Source organism: Ostrinia nubilalis, chromosome 5, assembly GCF_963855985.1.
Source record: "Ostrinia nubilalis chromosome 5, ilOstNubi1.1, whole genome shotgun sequence".
NCBI classification, from domain to species: Eukaryota; Metazoa; Arthropoda; class Insecta; order Lepidoptera; family Crambidae; genus Ostrinia; species Ostrinia nubilalis.
In genome coordinates, this window is record NC_087092.1 from 9,664,924 (window position 1) to 9,686,574 (window position 21,651).

The 21,651-nt window shown below is 39.2% G+C and overlaps 1 protein-coding gene across 3 annotated transcripts in view; it reads right to left on the bottom strand.

Annotated features, from left to right (window-relative positions):
* LOC135071875 (telomerase-binding protein EST1A) overlaps window positions 1–15,827 on the bottom strand; it is a 29,790-nt gene extending 13,963 nt beyond the window's left edge. The window contains exons 1-17 of one of the 3 annotated variants that reach the window (XM_063965723.1): window positions 14,494–15,827; window positions 13,975–14,111; window positions 13,488–13,648; window positions 13,032–13,304; window positions 12,831–12,948; window positions 12,262–12,539; window positions 11,815–11,949; window positions 7,853–7,962; window positions 7,505–7,682; window positions 6,863–7,352; window positions 6,675–6,785; window positions 6,088–6,282; window positions 5,537–5,598; window positions 5,126–5,277; window positions 1,063–1,223; window positions 552–625; window positions 377–474 (exon numbers count right to left, since the gene is read on the bottom strand). In XM_063965723.1, coding sequence (XP_063821793.1) covers window positions 377–474; window positions 552–625; window positions 1,063–1,223; window positions 5,126–5,277; window positions 5,537–5,598; window positions 6,088–6,282; window positions 6,675–6,785; window positions 6,863–7,352; window positions 7,505–7,682; window positions 7,853–7,962; window positions 11,815–11,949; window positions 12,262–12,539; window positions 12,831–12,948; window positions 13,032–13,304; window positions 13,488–13,648; window positions 13,975–14,111; window positions 14,494–15,520 — 3,760 coding nt within the window. In that variant the 5' untranslated portion in view covers window positions 15,521–15,827. Of the gene's footprint in view, window positions 1–376; window positions 475–551; window positions 626–1,062; window positions 1,224–5,125; window positions 5,278–5,536; window positions 5,599–6,087; window positions 6,283–6,674; window positions 6,786–6,862; window positions 7,353–7,504; window positions 7,683–7,852; window positions 7,963–11,814; window positions 11,950–12,261; window positions 12,543–12,830; window positions 12,949–13,031; window positions 13,305–13,487; window positions 13,649–13,974; window positions 14,112–14,493 lie in introns of all 3 variants that reach the window. The other 2 variants (XM_063965724.1, XM_063965721.1) reach the window with 2 other exon arrangements.
* Window positions 15,828–21,651: the final 5,824 nt, after the last annotated feature.

A 21,651-nucleotide genomic window follows, 5' to 3' on the forward strand; every position in this document is an offset into this window, starting at 1 on the left:
TTTACTGGCCACCTCGGTGATTTTTTGCGAGGTCTTCCCATAAAATTGTAACTTGATATACAAATGAACACAACACAGATTCCTGCTGTTAACACTGTTTAATAATATCGGCTCGAATACTGGTTTGTTTGTTACATTTATAAAATACTAGCTTTCCGCCCGCGGCTTCGCGCGCGTGGACTACATTATCTACATATTTTACGGAACCCTATTTTTTTCCAAAATAAAATTTAACCTATGTTACTCGTGGATAATGTAGCTTTCGAATGGTGAAAGAATTTTTAAAAACGGTCCAGTAGTTTTTGAGCCTATTCATTACAACCAAACAAACGAAAGTTTTCCTCTTTATAATATTAGTGTAGAAATATGGACTAACCTTCTTTTGGTTCGTTTTCAAGTTCTATTGACTTGTCATCTAGAGCTTCAAGGATGTTCATGAGCTTTGCAAGCCAATCCCAAGGGTCGTTGTCGCTTCTGAAAATAAAAACACGTACAGGTACACGCTCCAAACGACATAATAACGCGCGTTCCGATAAAAACCGCATACTTACTCCATCTCGAAATTGTCGAAAGTTGGTGGTGGATTCCATATACTGCTGTGGCATAACATCCAGTCGGACCACACCTGGGAATAAACATTTTTATTAAATACAATTGTAGAGGAAATTCAAACTTCAGATTTTCAGATTTCGTAATAGAATAGCTGGCAAGCATGATCGAGGTTCGATATCTTCATTTAACATTAAGCTAGATTAAAATGAGCTAATCATGATTAAAGTTTCATTTGGACTTTTTGAACTGACAATATCACTTTTTGATATTCTCGACATTTTTGTTAAAAGATTTTTTTGTTTTAAAATAAACGGCAGGTTAATAAAAGGCATAGATAGAAGCCAAAAAGTACAGTCAAATTACACGTCCGTACAAAGCCGGAAAAAAAATATTCCGATTATGTCCGGAAAATTCAGGACAGTTGGTAACCCCAATCACGATAACACACGCTCGCTTATTGAGCTTACTACCTATACCCCTACCTTTCCATGATCTTTATTGCTGTAATACCTTTATCGCAGGCAAGAGCAGTAACGCGTCGGCGTGTTGCTGCGTGTGCGGAGGCTCCGGTAGCAGCGCACAGCAGCGCTCCAGCAGCGCGCCGAACATCAGCAGCGACACCCCCAGTGAGCATTCCAGCCACGCTGTGCGCTCGCCGTTGTTGCCCCCATCTGATGCCAAATAATATACGCTTCAGCAAATAGTTTAATACACAGAAACATTGTAGTAACATTGTATAACAGGGGGCAGTAGCGCTCCAGCAGCGACACTCCCAGTGAGTACTCTAGCCACGCAGTGCGCTCGCCATTGTTACTCACAACCGTTGCTGCCAAACATTAGAGGGCTCAGCAAATAGTTTAATACATAAACAAAGACACAGATTTAGGTGAAAAATGTTTCACTAAGCACACCTTTTTTAGGCGTCGCAAACGCTAGGCGCCACAATAAAATTTTGCCCCGGTTAAAAAAATCGTAGATCCGAGGCTGCTTATACGCACTACAGATATATCCTATAGATTACGTAGTTAAATTGGTTAGTCAGGTTGTGGGGACGTTTTATGATATTGCGTTTATAACAATCAACTCCCAAGCAGAAACCGAACTCACGACCCTCCGCTATTCTATTAGCTATAGAAAATTATATGGCATTTTTAGCTGAGTGGCGTTCAAGCATTTGTATTGCCAAAAATATTGAAAAAGACACGCCACGTTGCGTCAGGTCTCCATTACATTCGTTTACGATATCATGTTGTATTATGTACAGACACTTGATCTGTAATCACAGCAATTGAACCCGGTGCGTCATACATTAATATAAATATTATTGAGGTATAAAAATCTTATAGCTTTACCGGTAGCAGTGTTTGGCTGTTAAATATTTGCACAGATCGCGTGATGCCAGATTTCTCACCAAGAGTGGTGGCAATAATCAACAAACAATAAGTACGATGGCCGCAACACATCCTCCTGAATTATTAATTACTCGGCTTCACATGATTATGTAAACTATACTGTATAATCGAGCATGTATTCACAATGTTAACTTTTGATAATGAAAAGTGTATTCCCTTCAAAGTTTGAAAAAAAACTGTTGATGAACTGACAATTATTTTTTTGCATGCATTGAATACGATTCGTCACGTGTAGTTACTAAGAATTTTTTACCCTCATTTGTTATTCAAATGGTGCTTTACATTAAACTTGAGAGTATTAAGCAACATACGCAAGGCGTGGCGGGGATGCTAAGTGAATAGCGATGGGGATCCACGGTCACCTTCGGTGGATGATGACCGACACGTAAGTCCTGCTAAGCCGGTCGGGTATAAATAGAGTGGGCTAAAAATATACAGCACGGATTGCACTGACAAAGCTACTACGCTGGCATATTCAACATAATACATGTACACCTATCTTTTTATCCATGAGCATGACGATGACGATAATAACAAAATTGATTGAATAAAAACAATTATTTATTTTAAAGCAGAATATTGAAATGTTAATCTCAAGATCTTTAAAGTACCTGTCGTTACTTCAAAAAATCTTGTCCTGTACTTTTACACAACCGAAAAATACTTATCGCAGAATCTTTCCTGGAACTTCCCGAACAACACGCTCCGCCAAAGGGCATCGCCTTGCCGAACGGCGTAATTAAGGTGGTCGTCCACCATAATTTTTCTATAATAATTCAAAACATCATTACAAGTAATGGCGTAAAAGAGCGGCCGTCACAGTGCCGTCGCCAAGTCAGTTTGTTGAACCTGTCGCCGTCAAATGTGTGCATTTGTGCGGTGCGCGGGCGCAGGCGGCCGCGACGGGAGCGCAGTGCATCAACCTCCGATAACTTGTAATTTGTAATTACAAACCTTTACTGCGCCCGGACGGAGCCGCAGGAAATAGCCGCATTTACAAGCCCACGTTATATATTAATTTCGTAAATCGAATACGTGGGGGTTATTACAATTCAATTACAAAACGGTTTTATCTTACTCCCTCAGCGCGGAGTCGTCGATGAAACGCAACGTGCAATAAATCGTGTTTAAAAAATAGAATATAAAGATAATGTGTCGCGTATCATGTAGAACACAAACTGGTCCCCACTCATAATAACCGTAACACTTAACATTAATATTTTATGATCATATAATAAAGTACATAAAGTTTATTTTAAGCCGAAATGCCGCTTATTATTTTTCTATTATAATAATAAGCACTAGTTTGGTATCCTATTATATTAATGCAAAAATTACATGATTCAATTATAGGTACGTGTAGAGAGTTAGAGAATCAGTTGGTTAGCTTGGCAATAAATGGATGCATTATTATCTTATATTTGGTAATACAGATTATGTATTAGTTATGTGTGTTTCGACATCGTGGGAATGAAATAATGTGCAGTGAAATAAGCAAAAGCACGTATACAAGCTACGCCTGATTTAGGCGTTGAGGTGAGCAGAGGCTGAGCAGCTTTGTTTTTGTTTTAGGCAGCTGTCATAAAGGAACGAGTTTTAATTATATTTTATTGCGGTTTACAATACTTAAGTTTTTATATGAATTTATTTGATATTGTTCTAAACGAAAATAAACTTAGGTACACGTAGCTAAAAATTAAGTAATAAATATGGTACTAACGGTTTTAAATATGCAAACGTTCGTAAAATCCATGTGGCTTAAAATGATCTATTCTAGTTATTATTAAAGGCGGTATTCAGTTCAGCGAGTTATTCATAAATGGGAACGCCTCCATCAAGTCCAATACAAATCCCGCAGCTGTAACATTTCTCTTAAATAATTTCGGTGTGCAAAAGAATAAGAGCTTTTTGCATCTTGACATTCGGCTAATTCAGAAGAACTATTATACGTTAAGTATGTGTTTAAGTGTTAACTGGCAAGGTCTCTAAAATGTTCGAAACTTTTAAAGGAAATTATACTCATTTAAAATAAACCAAGGTTGGTTAACCAAGTCCAAAGACTTGGCTGTTCCTGTGTAGAGCTCATATTAAGGCGCAATTAGAATTATTGGAGCTATTAAAGGGAGAAATAACGTACAATATAAATGCGTAAACAATTAAGTATGTTATGTTAGGAATTTACGAGGAAGCCAACCATCTAAAGAAACCTGGCATAATAATAGATTAATTTTACACTATCTATTAAAACTGTCTACCGCCTAGCTCTATGCGTCCAGCTATAAAGTGTATAATCAATCATTCCGTTTGACAGACTGATTGTCGACTGGTCGACTGGGCTCCCGTTTAAGTAGCTGCTTGTTGACACAACTAATACATGTTCTTTGCACGCATGCACTGTTACATTGTAACTCGTAAGCGTATCGATAAAATAAATAAATCGACACTATCAAGCAAAATCTTAATAAAATGGATTGAATGGAAATTCTATATGGGTAATATAAATAGTATCAATGAAGTTTATGAATAAACAGTTAATTATTATTGTTGCTTTTATTATTTACTCAGGACAAGCAACATTACACATAAGATATTAGGTGGCCTAGAATTGGTTTGACCAATAGACACGTTTTAGAGGATCAGTAGGATCGCGGCCTACTGTTCAAAATGAAGTGATCTCCATTCTGCGCTCTTCACTTGGAACATAACAAGAGTAACTGCATTCAGCATATTATGTATAATCTATGGAGCAACGGTTACACGGCCGTAGTCTCCATTTCCTTGTATCATCGTGAATTGGCTACACAAGTAGTAGGCATACGTTCCACCATCTTACTATAACTATAACAAACGGCAAAAGCCTGTCAAATTCCATACAAATAATACAAAAACACCGGTTATAGTTACGGTTAAAGTTTAGATGGTGCAATTGAGGCTTAATTCTCCATTACCCATTTACGGACCTAGTCTCATTTTCCAGTCTATATCGAGCGAGGTGGCTGTATCACAACAGGTGCTATAAAGGATATGTGGTCTAATTTAGAGCGTGGTGTCTGTGGTCAAACATTTTTCAGTCGATTTAGCTGTGTGTGTGGAACTATTCTGCACTCTCCTCTATGAGACTCGCTGCATTTTATCAGGAGATGTAAGATATCTGGGGTTACCTTTGAGCGAGGCGGCCGTGGTTTCTACGGCGAACATGTTGAGAGCTGTCAGTTGCAGCAGCCTCGCAGCAGGCGTGGGCAGCGGCTGACGGTTCAAAAGCGCGCGGAACTGTCGCAGCATAGCCGATGCGCATTCGTGGAACGTCTCCATGCTAGGGCAAAGAAACAATGTAAAATTGTTGATATGGTTTACCTTGGAACGGAAACACGGAATATTTTTGTCTTATAGGAACATCCGGTTAAAAGACTGTAAGTAATTTAACTAAATTGAGAAATATAAGTCGCTAAGTATTGATACAGTACGCCTGTCTAACCACAGGACCATGGTAATTCTCATTGTCAGAGTTCGAAAGATTATTTTTATAATGGAATATTAAGTGATGTATGTAATTAATGTATTATTCAACTTACCCAATTTTAGTGATAAGCTTTCCATGGACGTGCAAGTAACTGGTGATGAAGCTTTTATTCAACTGAAACAAACATATAAACTTAATAAAATTAACTTGAGGTAAACTTGATTAAACCTTACATGCCGAAAATGCTTGGTTTTAAAATTACAGAGAGAGCCGAGCCATCTACCGCTGCCGAGATGGTGACGTCATCACTCGGTATGATATTAAATTAATAACAAAAGATCAGCACCAAAAATAAAACAGGAAGAATACGATGCTTCGCACAGCTATAAAGAAAAAATATGAAATATTGATTTGGACGATGCGATGGTGGTGCGATAGCCACGTGTTGCTACACTGTCCTGCGTCACTGGTCTCTAAGTTGTGAGCACCTTCTTGGACTTTCTTCAACCACTTTATACTTCTAGGGCCTGAAGGTTTCTTCCTGAACTCGACCGATGTCATGGTGGCCAGGTGCTCGTCTTATTTGCGAGCGCCTTCCAACGCTGAGCGCCGCTTTCTTTCAGCTGCTTTATACTTTTAAGAACACTAGAGTCCATTTTTTACCTCGACCGAAGTCATGGTGGCCAGGTGCTCGTCTCTGGTGTCGTGCTGGACGGTGGTGGTGCGGTGTCCGCTCGGCCGCACCCACACCTCGCGCCGCAGCCCGTGGCCCGAGTTGCCGCATTGTCCCGCGTCGCTGGTCTCGCCGATCCGAGCGCCTTCTAATGCTGCGCGCCGCTTTCGTTCTGCCGCTTCGTACTTTTAGGAATAGAAAAAAAAGACAATCGTTCAGCTGAATCGTATGACATGGATCCTTAAATAGCTCTCATGCCCGTCACAGGCAGGCGTCAAGATTTTTTGTACACATGTTTCGAAGTCAATATCGCGACTTCCATACTATTTTTGCAAAGATAGCGTGCACCAAATGAACGACAGTTTAGTTGGTAAGTACAATTATATCGCAATAAAATATTTCAATTAAACCAATCCCAATGACCTCCCACAAAATCTTTGCATCTTCAGAAACATCTTAATACATGTATTAAGTGACTGAAATTAGAATTAATAATGGAAAGCGGCTATCAAATGTCAAATTACTGACTGAAAAATTTTGTTCCTAATAAAATGATTGAGAAGATTTATGTACTTACTTTTTTCCTATTCTCGTCAAATAGTGATAACAAACTTTCACGTGCCGAATGAAACGGGTTTGATGACATTAAACTTCGCATATAATAATATACTGCGTCTAATTTTCTCCTCTAAAATAAAAATAAATCATTAGTAGTTAAAGATATTTTTAACCATTTTGAAAAATTATGAATTTGATTAAACTTACAGCGTAAATGGCTAATATTGCCAATTGGTTATATGGCCGTCCGTTCTTAGGGTTGATTTGTTGTGCTTTTGTATACCAAAACTTGCTTTTAGCAAAATTATTTGTCTCATTTACTTGCTCTTTATACCTTGCTAAATCTCCGAGGAATACATATAATTTTTGAACTGAGATCAAGGCTAAACCCACATAACCAAGTCCTTTGGGGGGCACCACATGATTGTCGTTTATGTAATCATCTACATTGAATTTGTAACACTTTTCTAACATCTGAATCAGACTTTCAAAGAAACTATTGCCTTCTTCAATTATTATATTGATTAACTTCACTATCTTAGGCTTATCATCAGGTGAGACTTGTGGAAAACTTTTCCTTAATAATTCTATAAAATTATAGTACAATATTTTCCAGAAGTGGTGTTCAATGTTATCAGCTTGGCAATATTTGAGATCAGACATTAATAGTCGCTGTAGGGCACTTTGTAGGAATTTTCTGTAAAAGAAGATAAAACATAATCATTAAAAATATGACTATGATCATGTTGCAGTTGTTTTCTTATGACTTGAACATCAATTGACATAAATTGAATAACAAAGTTTTAATCGAAACATGCTCAAAACACGTGAATCACAATGTTGAATCACCTGGTTTCGGTGACGTCATCCCAATGGGCGGCCAAACCAAGCGGGCCGCGTACTATGCGCGCCTGTAATAAGGCGTCCGCTCTGTCTACCTCCTGCAATAGTGCGCGGTGGCGCGCCGCTCGCGCCGCGTCTCCTGCTTCGTATCCCGACGCCACGCGGGTAGATGTGTCTTTCATTGCTGGAATAATCACAGCGAATTAATGGATGTATGAAGCAAAATTTAACACACAAAAGTACTGTCCTAGTAGTACCTACGTTTGGATATCTATGTATTTGACTTTGATAACAAATTAATGAAGATCATCTCTAGTAAAATTAAGGAAAGGATAAGAGCATAAATTGTTTTACCTCGCTCCATTCTGGTGTCCACTTTGGAGGGACTATTTTGAACAATAATTGGTCTGGATGGATTATGGTGATCATACAATGTTTTTTGGGGTTCCATGGAGCCTCCTCGTCTGCAAAAATGTAATTTCATTATGGGTATGATTATACCAAATCATAATTTATGATTGATTCATGAGTACAGATACACATATGTACATCGTCAGTGGAAAGGAAAAAATGCTAAAGCGCCATTTTGGCCAAAATGAGTTATATACATTGTTGGATAGGATTTTTTTTTCTGCGTCGATCTATCGAGGTTTCAACTCAATCCCATGACTTTTTTGGCGCTTTAGCACTTTGAAAATTTTAAGTATTTCTAAAATCACCGCCCTCGTCGCTGCTAAAACGACGTGTTTTCAGTGTTTTTGCAACAAGTGTCGCGTAAGGGTTTTTTTGCTGGCAAAATATTTTTGCTTTCACAACATTAAGTATTTTTTTGTTATTTAAGAACTCGAATGACTTGTTACTTTAGCAATTCGAGCTCAAAAGTTTTATAGTTCATTGGTATATTAGTAGTTATTCATGGTTGTAGTTCAAAATGATTTGGCGTGTAAGCAAAAGTAAGTGAACAAGATTCGATTAATTTTGGCGCTTTAGCAAAAAGTAGCCTTTTTTTAATAAGCTTTAAAGTATTTTAGCGAAAATGAGAGCATTAATCAAAGCAAAAACTATAGTCGTTAAGTATTATTAACAAAGACATCTCAAACACACTTGTGACTATAAGCACACACTACGCACTCGGGTCACTCACAAGTGCCTGCAAAGATGCAAGATTGTTGCAACTATCCAAATAAATAATTTGCTCCCTGGGCACACATTTATGCCGGTGGATTCAATGCACTCAGTCATTGAAAAAAAGTGTTCGTTCGTTTCAGCCCGAACGATATCCACTGCTGGATCCCCCAAGGCCAGGCCTCCCCCAAGGATTTTCACAAAGACCGGGCCCGCGCTCGCATCCAGGCACCTCCTGCAACCACCACCTCCAGATCGTCGGTCCACCTAGTGGGAGGCCTCCTGCCCACACCACGTCTACCGGCTCGTGGTTGCTACTCTTTTTCCAGAAATTTTCTACCCCTGCAGCCATCAGCTCTGCAAGCTATGTGCCCCGCCCACTGCCACTAGATTTTAGCGATTCTGCGGGCTATGTCAGTCACATGTGGTCTAAACTGAATAAATATTTTTGATTTGATTTGATTTGATTCACTTTAGTTCCCCTGCGGATCTCCTCATTTCTGATTCGATCACCCAGGGAAACTCCGAGCATAGCACACTCCATCGCTCTTTGGGCGACCTTGAGCCTTCTTATGAGGCCCATATAAGCGACCACGTCTCAGATCCACAAGCCAAGAGAAAAGGGTAGGTAACAAACACTATTGTATGGGCGCCGCGCCGTCTAATTGGCCTGCCTGCAGTATATGCTGCTCTATCAAGAAAAGTTTCCAAACTAATGGCAAGATAAGTCTTTCCCTGGCTTCTTGAGGATGAAGTGAGCCGTCTTCCATTGTTTGGGGAAATACGCTATAGATAGGCATTTGTTTGCAATTTCCATGAATATCTCCCTTTCGCTACGAATAGCTCTGGTACATAAATATCGGCGGGAAACCATCCGGTCCCGGGGCTTTCTTTGGATTTTGCACGTTAAGCACGGCCTCCACTCCTGCCTCGGTAAAAGGGGGATCGTTTGCTGTTTGCTCTTCTAAAGTTTCGCTCTCTATCAGTTGTCGGAGACGCGTGTGGTGTGGTTTATCTATTGTCACGGAATCATCTGGATCAGCCGATTGTTCTGGGCACTCTGCCCAGTCTTGCCGTTAAAACCATTCAGGAGCATGTCCTCTTGTCTCTGGAGCTTTCCCGATGACTCCATAGATTCCATCCCACATGTTTTCTCTCTAAGTGTGTCGAGCAGAACTCATTCCAACTCTTTGTTTGCGCCTCGCTGGTCTTCTGTGCGTATTCTTGTTGCCGCACTTTCACCCAGACAGAGAGAATAGGTTATGGCGTTGTGGTCTGAAGTGACTAGCGTTCTGTCCACTTTCTCTTTAATCCTACCCAGTAGTGGCTTACTGCACGCTGACACATCCACTTTGCTTGTGCGCAATCTGCCCTGTCGATATTTTTTGAAAGAAGAAACTGTAAGCTTCACCTAAGCTTTCGGAAACGCTGCCCCACCATTGGTTCTAGGCGTTCACGTCTCCCCCTATAATGATGTTTTGGGTGTTTAGCTTTTTCATACCGCTTTGTGCGTTATATCTAAAGCTCAATTGGATTGTCTCCCTCATAATACACGGACAAAATTCCTAGTTTTAGCCTGCCTGCCTCCAGTGTTACCGCGGCCTCCGTGACCAGTTAGGGGTCGTGAATGACTCAATCGGTCACCGAAGACTGAGTGAATGGTTTCTGCCGATTGAGTGCTAAGGTTATGTCCTTGTCCTCGGCTGCTTGCAGCAGTTCGGCAGTGGCTGGCTTGGAGCGTCTCAGGTTAGCTCAGATGATGTTGAGCTTTCACAAATCAAATCAAATCTCCCAAAAGACCACGGACACGGTCTTTTAGGAGATTTGAACTCTGCATGTTTAGGGTGTTCTTAGCAGTATGCTGTTCTGGAAAGGGCTAAGTAAGTAGTCCTACTTTTGTTTTTCTGGGCATTCATCACTTTATCACTGAATGCCATGTAGTGGTGGATGTTGGATGTGTCAGTTCTCGCCCTCGCATTTTTTCCACGATAGTGGTGTGCCTTATTTTCAGGCTGGACAATTTAGCCATGAGTAAGTTCCTCTGCAGTTCCTCTTCCTCTTTGCATAGGGCTTTTGTATGTCCAAAACAGAGGCATTTGGCGCATTTCACTAGTGGGGTCTTCTACCGGTCTTATCTGCAGACCTATGTGGACTGCCCCCGCCTCGAACAAGCGTTTGTAGAGAATGGGCGACACTTCCATCCATAGCATTGTAGAGTTTCTTATTTTGGGCCTTTAGATTGTCATCCTTTTCCACCTTTAGACCTTTGATTTTGAAGTGAAAAGTGGTTCTGAAGGTCTTATGACATTGTCGCCGGTTATGCTCGAGTCCGTCGATGAGACTATCAGTGTGTGGTTTGGCTTTTTTGGTGGGATGGACATGGTGGTGGCCGCGTAAGTCACCACCCACCATGTCCATCCCACCAAAGGTTCCCACCAGTGGTTAGTGGTGGTCATTAAAATTGTTAAGTGTCCCTACGTTTGTTCACTATAATTCAAAACCTACCACTCCCGTACCCGGTTAGAAGTAATGACAATCAATTATGCATGATGTTAGGATAAATTAAGCATTTTTTGTCATAAAAAATAATACCTATTCAAGCTTTAAGCATTACTTTTGCTTAAAACGTTTAATGTAGTAAGAGTTTAGTAACATTTGCTTATATTCGTTCTATAGGGTCTGCGTAAGTAAGCAAATATTTATGTAAGCTCCATTCCAGATAATATCGCTTTTACGCATTTTTTCGCTGGCGCATGCGACTATCTTATTTTGTAGTTTAGTAATTTATCTTCGACTTACTTATTAAGCTGTATCTCACTAAGTATTTTTTCTCTTTTATCAAAAAGGTTGTTCAAACTATTTAGCACTTATTGGTTGCTGGATATTTGATTATAAATGGAGGTTAGCAGTTTTACCCTGACTAACATTTAATGAATTTTCATAACTCTTTTTCTAAAGCGACACCTATTTTACGATCTAAAAGAGCTACAAACCTGGTATTTTCATTAAAATATAGGCAAAAAATCAAGAACACGATTGCATTTTAAAAGAACTGTTTAACATTAATATCAAAAGAGATACGAATTTTTTTCGTAAAAAAAAAACTTTGATCCTCATTTCCCACAAGTACGGTTTTGGCGCTTTAGTCTTTTTTCCTTTCCACTGACGACATATTTATGAACTACACTTACCCTTGGTTATTTTGCATGTGTGATATAGAACTTTGTGGCAGTATAATTAAGCCTGGTTGAGATGTCGAAGACTCCGAAACTGATTTGTCTGACATTGTACTATTCTTTCTAACACGTTGATTATTTTCAGCAGGTCTAAAAAATTAAACAAATAGATAGCTTTTCAATCAATATACACTTTTTAAGTAGAAGTAAATATGCAATTGTTTATATTGATCCGATCTTTTGAAACAGTCCCATCATAGAACTAAGCTCTGTATAAAGATACGAGCAATTAGTTAAAATAGTACTATGCCTATTCAGGGTGACAGTCAAACTCGGCTTATTCCTTGAAAGGGGTTATAATACAAGAGGTCATTAGCAACAAAAGTACCCCCCCTTTCAAAGAATAGGTCTATTTTCTTTATCATCCTCATCACCCAAAAACATGTTAAGAATCAAACTTACTTGTCATGAGAATTGTGCTTTTTAGATTCGAGGATCTCCTCCCTCCAGTTGAGAGTGCCGGAAGAGGAGACAGGGGCAGCGGGCGCTGCGGCGTGATGCGCCGCTTGAGCCGCCTCCGCGTTCCTGCCGCGGCCGCGGGAAGACCGCTTGCGGGACCTACGGCTCCCTCCGCCACCCTCGCCATTCTTCCCGCTGGCACTCGCCACACTGGGCGCGGGCGAATGGCGACCGGCTTCGATGCTCGGCGCTCGACCGCTCGCCCACGATCCGTTGTTTCTCTTCTAGGGATAAATTGAATATTGTTATCTATCTTTAGGCAATCTAAATATTTAAAAAAAACTTAAATATGCAACTGAATTCTTAAATTATAATAATTATTTTTTTGTAGATATCAAAACTAAGACACACTCAAGACTAAAGAAAATTAAAAAAAAATTACAGTCATCAAGTAAAACTGAAAACTTGTAGCATTTTTCAGTGCAAGTATTTAGATCAGTAATATTTTTTTTATTAGGTACTAGAGGATTTTGTAAATTATGGAAGTGGAAGAAATGAGTGGCAAAGCCTACCTGGTTATTAGATGTTGATTTGGAAACGGGACATGGAACTCTAAAGCCGTCATTATCCCTGGGACTTAATGCTCGATTTCCTGAAGTGTCTCTACTATTACACTGTGACACGATCCTCCTAGAAGAAAAAAGTTTTTGATTATCAGCACAATATTTCTAAAGGCAAGAAATATAAAAGCATTATAAAAATAATCCACACACCCGTCTGTACTTTGTTCCCTGCTATAGGACCGTAATGATCTCCAGCGATCTAAGTCATCTCCGCTATTTCCAATTGTAGAAGAGCGATTACTCTTGTGGCTGTCTCTTCTTTCTCTGTCTCGGTGTTTCAGGTTTGTGAATATCGATTCATGTTGCACGCTCACGTTGCTGTCTCTTCTGTTTCTGTCTGAGTCATGCTGTATACTTGCATTACTATCCTTCCTGACACGTTCTTGTTTCTTTTCAGAATTTTTTTGGCCTCTGCTTGAACTTCTACATGATTAAAAAATACTTTTAAATGAAAAAGTTAATAAAAGTTCAATGAAGTAAAGGATTTCAACAATGACTCATTTACATTGAAATGTAACTAATAATTATTGTGAATGAATGAGTAACAAAGAGGCATTTTTGAAAAAATATCTAAACTACTGAGGAAAAATTTTATGTCTGTATTACCTTCGGTCCTTGCGTTTAGACCTTCCACTTCTTTTAGATTCACGGGGCTCTACTGGTTTATTTTCTTGTGAAACAGCAGATTTCATATTTTGTGAGAAACTAGTAGAAGTATCACATACTTCATCTAATTTAATATTTTTTTCTACTTCTTCTGTCCAGTCCTGCAAAACATGATTTAGAATTAAATATCAATAAGCTAAATGTGGATTTTGTGTGAAGTGGAAAATATGACTAAGCTTAAGCTAATCTATAGTGTGCCTGAATGCAAAACAAAGATTAAAAGTAAATATGAAGTATGATTTTTTTTAATAAACTTAATAAAAAGGAAGTCAATCAGATACCTTCCTTTTCATTAAGTTTATTAAAAGGCAGCATTGTGTAACCACAATTCATTATGAGAATTATCATAATAATAATGTTTCCTGTGATAATAATGTATCCTGATATTAACTGATGCAATATTGTAATTACAAGTACTTTAACTTACAAGATTAGTCATATCCTGAAGACTTGTTGTTATTTGTGATATTGTCTCATTCTCATGTTCAATATCATTTTCCAGTGTTTGGGGTTCTATGTGGTTATTGGACACATCATTTAGTTTATTCATGCCATTCTTAGATGCTGAAACATTATAATCACTATTATAATTAAGTTCATACATTTCTTTACTCACAGTAACTGCCCACAACTCCATTACTAAAAGTCAGTTAAGCCTTTTTCTTTCCTTAGAAAATGAAAAAGTTTATTTGATCACTGCCATTAAATAAATCTCACATAATATTAAATTAAGGTGAAAATCAGTGGTTTGATATTCTTATGTACCTATACTAACTACTTTGTTAATGTAATGTCTGCCACTACTGGTTTGTCCTGAATATTTTCATTTACTAAAAATACAGGGATGACTGACTTTTTGTCTAGAGATAGTGGACAGAGTATTTGATTCATATTCAGTTACATGGCATTATTAGCCTGCAAATTATGACTATTTTTTGTTACTTACTACTATCATAAAAGTCTTTCTCAGTTTCAACACTGCTAGTCATATCTGGCGGGTCACTTTTATTATCTAAAGTATTTGGATCATACAAGTTCATGTATGAGTTGCTGGGGGTAGATCGCCTAGAGTTTTGTACTTCATAGTTTTTCAAATATGAATTTATAAACTTTTCTCTATCAAAAGTTTCATTATCTCGGAGGCGACCTCTACCTCTTGAAGGTAAAGTTTGCGACCAGTTCAAATTAGAATTATAAAATTGACTTTGATTATAAGTAGGTGCAATAGAACTATTGGAACCATGTCTGTCTCTGTTTAAATGATCCATGCTTTCAAAACTGTGGTGCCCAGATTGCTCCAAAAATCTTTTCCTAAATCTTGGGGGTATATTGTCTAAATTCACCATGTACTTAGGTCTTGATGAGTCAGAGCTATAGCCAGCAGAATTTCTACGACCTGAGGGAGGCTTACCTCCAGCACCAGTCAAATGTCGACCTGTAGAAGTTTCCATACTTCGACTGTCACGGTTTCTATCAACATGATTTTTTTCTTGGACACAATGTGTGGGAGATATTGACCTTGTTTCTGAGGCCTGTCTATGCTGTCTATTAGAATTGATATCATTATTCGATCCTTCTTTGTATTGGTCACCATATGACCTGTCCCTTCTTGGACCCCCTCTTGAATAGGATCCTGCACCACTATTAAATCCTGATTTGTCTTGTCTTTTGTACATTTTTCTATTGAACTGACTAGAATTATCAGACCTCATAGATGCTTTAGCTTGTCTATCAACATCGGAATTTGAATCTCCAGATCTTGGTACGTACAATAGTTGTTCAGGTTTCTTGTTACGTGAATTAAATTGCTCCTTAGAAGGTTCACTTAAATCATCGTTTACAGAATTCTGCGACCCGTAATGGTCAACTTTAGCATCCAAACCATAGCCAGATCGCCTTAGAGGCCCACTGCCAGGTTTGTAGAACTTTTGTTGTGGTTTGTTTCTTCTTTGATCTCTGCAGTCATCATCCATAGTATTTATTCACTATATCGGGCAAAGTATTTAAGAAAATAACATATTGTTGAGATGGCAATCTATTTACGATTTCTTCAAAAATAATATGCGATAAAACACTTTAGGTTATGACAAAATTATCGCTTGATTTTACAAAATCTGCATATAATAAATAAATTCGGCTAAATTAATTCCACTTATTTTAGTATTGATAGCAAAATAAATTAATTCTTATCACAATTTATTGAGGACAAAATAATGTTGCATTTATTTTCAGTTTTCAATACATAGTTTTCATTTTATCTATCAGCCACAGCCACAGACAAATAAACATGAGCAATTTGCAAAAGTTTGACCAATTGGACCCTATAGTTTCGAATACTGTCAAATTTCTATTGGTTCATATGCCAAACAGCTGACCAATAAAATTCGTTCTCTGCACCGATGAAGGTTTGATTCTCTTTGGTTGTAATGGCGCAAGTACACTATGCGTGAAATTAGCCAAGACGTAATAGTGTGAACATCCATCTCGGTTACTTTTCTCCTCTCTCCTCGTGTGTGTCGCCCATACTTCGGTCTGTTCGACTTGGACATTTTCCCGCTTAACCACCTGACTGTGGCTGTACTTTCCACCATAATGTGCTCTCATAAGTGTGGCCAAGTGTGGCGGACAATGCAAAAAAAATCTCATCTGTGGCTACTACTAACTAGCTGTCAAAATGATACCGCGATACGAACAATGGATACGAATTTGTCAAAAAGCTGATTTTCGTTCGTCGCCCAATTGCGTTGCAGTTGATTTTCAGCGTAATCGGGGCACTAGTCCCATAATTTGTCATGTCTCCATTTCATTCGCAATAAGCTCTAATCCATATCTGTGGCAATATAGTTCCAAAATACTGGACTGTCCTGTCGATGACATTGACAGTGGGGCGCCACCGTCAATACCGGATCGCTGGTTCAGATTTTTGCCATGTTGGAAACCATATAGTTGAACGATGGTAGCGCCCCCCTGTCATTGAGTTTGGCGGGACAGTTCAGCGTGGGTCATCTATACCTAATTCGCATTTCATCTCTAGTCCACACTCCAATTATTATTACACTCCGTTTTCGTCTTAGCTGAATGGCAATTCGGTATCGCGGTTTCATGTGCAAACAAAGACGGAACCACGCATTTGAGCACATTCCATTAAAAGTCCGAATACCTTATTTTTTCACTAAAACATAGCAAACTTTCGTGTAGCGTTTGAATTGCGTTTAATATAAAGTAGCTTTTTGAAAGCTTTTACCGTTGCAGTTGCCGTTTACGTTTCAAGTTTCAACTTCGTTTGAGCTAGCTGTCAAAACGACACCGCGATACGGATTCGTCAAAACAGCTGATGTTCGTTCGTCCCTTCTATGCCCCAGGCTTAATACGCATAAGGCCTAAGCCGGGTCTCCAGCGCGTGTGTAGCCCTGGGTGGATCCGCCGATTTGATTCCGCGAGATTTATTTTACGTTTTTTGAAAAACTTTACAGGAATGCGTGCAAACTAGCTTAAACTGAAAGGTTAAGCAATGAGCTTTTTAGATCAGTGTGAGGCCCTTAGATTCAATCGTTATTTTAGAAGTAACAAGCGTCCAAATATTTTTTCACAAAATGGTAATGACGTTTTCCCAATGGTAATGATTTTATTAAAATGGTAATGATCTTATGTTAATGGTGATGACGAAATATAATTTTATAGTAATACATAAAATTAAAATAACTTGAAAACTAAAATTTAGATATAATTGTTCAGCTAAACACCAATTTTATCTATGTTATTTTCCTAGCTAAGCACGTACCTATTAAAGAATGGGTTGGAAATAAAAGTAAATGTATTCAATAATTTAATGAATTTATTGAATTTGGAACAATACGGACATTAGTTAAAAAATTTTTACGTTCCTAATATTATTCAGAATCAGAAAAAATATATATTTACACCAATGAGGATTTTGATTGAAAAATATGCCAAGCTACTCTTACTTAGACTTACACAATAGTCAACATACAAGAAATGAATAAAAAAACGTCTTTTCGTAAACTAATAAAAAACCTTCTCATTTAAAAACAAAGCTTAAAGAACAATGGGACAATACGTCCCCAGAACTGTAGCACTTTAATACCTACCTTATATGATAGACCATGCTAATACCCGACCGATCTCTCTAGCTACAATCACGGCAAAGGTCCTTGACAGTGTGCTTGACTCTCTACTAGATAAATATTTAAAATCACATGATGCTCAATTCGGGTTTAAGCCTGGACTGTCGACCGAGAGTGCCATCCTTAGTCTTAAGCACACTGTCAGGTACTACACGGATCAGGGGACTCTCATTTACGCATGCTTCCTCGACCTCTCCAAGGCGTTCGATCTTGTGTCTTATGACATCCTTTGGGATAAGATGAGGAGGCAGGGCATCCCGTCAGAAGTATCACAAATATTCCATTATTGGTATGCTAACCAGATTAACAGCGTAAGATGGGCTAACGTTTTTTCTGAGGAGTATGGGTTGCAGTGCGGGGTGAGACAGGGTGGGCTGACGTCTCCCAGGCTTTTCAACCTATACGTAAATGACCTCATTGTTGCCCTTAGCAGTATGCGTATCGGATGCTGGGTAGATGGTGTTTGTATCAACAACATATTAAGCTACGCTGATGATATGATACTGCTGGCGCCAACAATGGGGGCTCTCAGAAAGATGGTGGGTGTGTGTGAAGTGTATGCTAAATGCCATGGCTTATTGTATATTGTGAAGAAGAGCGAATACATGGTATTTAAGGCCACCAGTAAATGTCCAAACGTGGTACCCGACCTCTTGCTTAATGGGGTAAAGTTAAACAGAGCCACTAAATTTAAATATCTCGGACACTACGTTACTGATGACCTTAAAGATCATGTTGATATCGAGAGGGAACGAAGGGCGCTGGCAGTAAGGTGTAATATGTTGGCTCGCAGGTTTGCCCGATGTAATGACCATGTCAAGATCACTCTGTTTAAAGCATACTGTCAGAGTCTATACACGGGAAACCTGTGGACCACGTACTCGCAGAAATCGCTTAGCGTCCTTCGGGTCCAATATAACAACGGTTTCAGGATGCTGTTGGGCTTGCCTCGCTTCAAATGTTTGCTCAGTCGCACACTGACGGCTTCTTTGCTGTCCTATGCAAGAAGACTGCCTCGTTGCTCAGTAGGATACGGGCGAGCCCCAACAGTATCCTGAAGACCGTGGCGGAGAGGTACGACTCTCCTATTATCCGACATTTCCTTCGGCTACTTCTTACCGAACGGGTTGGATAATTAGTGGTATGTTATAATAAGTAAATTACTAACATAGTTGTATAAGGCACCCATTTACTAACCATGTGGATCATTGTTATCTTTAAATGAATAAATTGAATGGAATACTATAATTTTATTATAATTATGACAGCTCAAGTGTGACATGTCTCAGAAAAGTTATATCAAAAATAAAAATTCATAAGCAACCCTGAAAAAATACATACAAATCACTTTTGACCAACTTCAAAGGGCACGACAGCTTGACCCAGGGACAATTCGACCCCTGCTACAACTCAAACCCTGCGACAACTTGATTTTTTTCAAAACTCAACACTTTTAACTTACTTCAAATGGTTTCACGACTGCTGGACAGTGGCGGCGTAGCATGGGTTGGCACCCGGGGCATAGCACAGCACAGCACCCCCCGTCATAAGTCCTTAATGTAAGTAAGTTGGGTATACATATAGCGGGGAGGTAAGACACCCCAAAATGGTCCTCCCTTACGCCGCTGGTGGCTGGACCCTACGACTGCTTAACCCTACGACCACTCGAACCCTCCGACAACTTACACTTGTGACCCTGTGACAAGTCGAACACTGCGACACGTCAACCCCTGCGACTACTCTGAGCATTTATTGTAGATACAGTTCAGGCATTGATTGATGGAGCTAAATGGTTTACAATAAGTATCATAGTTGAATATTTTGGACTTGTCGTAGGGTTCGAGTTGTCCGGGTCAAGTTTTTGTAGGGTCGACCTTCGTTTAAAGTAGGTTAAAATTAATTTAATCGAGTTATCACAGGGGTCGAGTTGTCACAGAGGTCCAGTTGACCCCGATGACAACTATGATACTTATTGTAAACCATTTAGCTCCATCAATCAATGCCTGAACAGAATCTACAATAAATGCTCAGAGTAGTCGCAGGGGTTGACGTGTCGCAGTGTTCGACTTGTCACAGGGTCACAAGTATAAGTTGTCGGAGGGTTCGAGTGGTCGTAGGGTTAAGCAGTCGTAGGGTCCAGCCATCAGCGGCGTAAGGGAGGACCATTTTGGGGTGTCTTACCTCCCCGCTATATGTATACCCAACTTACTTACATTAAGGACTTATGACGGGGGGGTGCTGTGCTGTGCTATGCCCCGGGTGCCAACCCATGCTACGCCGCCACTGTCCAGCAGTCGTGAAACCATTTGAAGTAAGTCAAAAGTGTTGAGTGTTGAAAAAAATCAAGTTGTCGCAGGGTTTGAGTTGTCGCAGGGGTCGAGTTGTCACAGGAGTCGAATTGTCCCGGGGTTAAGCTGTCGTGATACCCATTGAAGTTGGTCAAAAGTGATTTTGTATGTATTTTTTCAGGGTTGCTTATGGATTTTTATTTTAGATATAACTTTTTCTGAGACACGCATGTCACACTTGAGCTGTCATATAATAAAATTATAGTATTATAAGGTAGGTATTAAAGTGCTACAGTTCTGGGGACGTTTTGTTACATTGTTCTTTTAGGAAACCATTCATAGTCATCATTACCATATACAAAGTGTCATCACCATAAGCCTAAATGATATGGTAATGATGTTAATGGTAATGACGAAAACGATTTTAAATTTTTTTAAAAATAATTGTCACCACTATTGGGACACCTCAATATCGCCATTTTTTTATTGTAATCACATGCTACAAAGTGCTAATTATTAGAAAAATATCGATATATTAAACTTACTAAATCGCACAAAATGGGAATGACGCGAGCCGATGACAAACTGCGAGTGTCTCTCGTTTTCGGAGTTTAAAAAGTCTCGGAGCTGCGTAAATTTTACGTGCATTCTGTTCTGTTACGAGCAACGAATTGAAGAGTGGGACGCGCGGACACAAGCGGGGATAAGTCGCGTCGCAGCCGCATTAAAGAACCTTTGATGCTGCCGCGATGGCTATAACGATTTCTCGTGACAATATTTCAATTCATGATTCCATTTTATTGGCTAATACGATTTCAATATAATTTTGTTATTTTGTCACGGTAAATATGTACATTTTAAATTTATAATCAAAATCTGGTCTGTGTATAGGTAAAGTAAAAAAAATTTAAAGACAACGGCAAAGGTCAGTACTTTTACTGTGATGGTAATGACGTTTAGTGCGTGTTTTCTTGATTATCGAAATAACTTGAAGTATTTAATCAATATGGATCATGGCGCCTTATGTGGAAACTTGTATGAATCGTTATTCAGAAGTTTAATTTACCAGAACTACAACAGTTTTTTTTTTATCGATCGGAACATAAGTTTTTTACTGTTTCGCGGATTTACCCCCCTACACAATGAATGTTGACATGTTTTTGTTGATTGTGTAGGGCAAAACCACTGTACACGAGCTACAGGGCGAACGCGGAGAGATGTGCGGGTAAGTGGGAGGGAGAGTCGCATTTCAGCGAGGTGCGTAACTCGAGGTTTTTTTTTAATAGTGTTTTATTTTCCGATTCCGGTTCCGGTTTTCATCATCATCCGCCTTCGAATTCGGTTCCGTTATTATAACCACTTCAATAACATCCTTTATAGGGTCTTTTTAACATTACCTCAATCCTTTCCTTTTCCTTGTAAATATTCAAATTAACGTGTTGGTTTAGCAACTATGCTCAAATCGGTGCTCACCCATTCTGGTGGGTGAAAACAAAAATAGCGTTTTTTTAAAGTGAGAAGTGGTATTTGTTGCTAAGGGGGCGTTCTAGTGTTACGTAATGCAATCTGGGGGGAGAGGAGGTCTTGAAAAACGTTACAATGCGTTACAGTGGCGGAAGGGCGGTCGAGTTCAAGTTTTTAAGCAGAAGTACTTTGTAGTTGGTGTTGTTA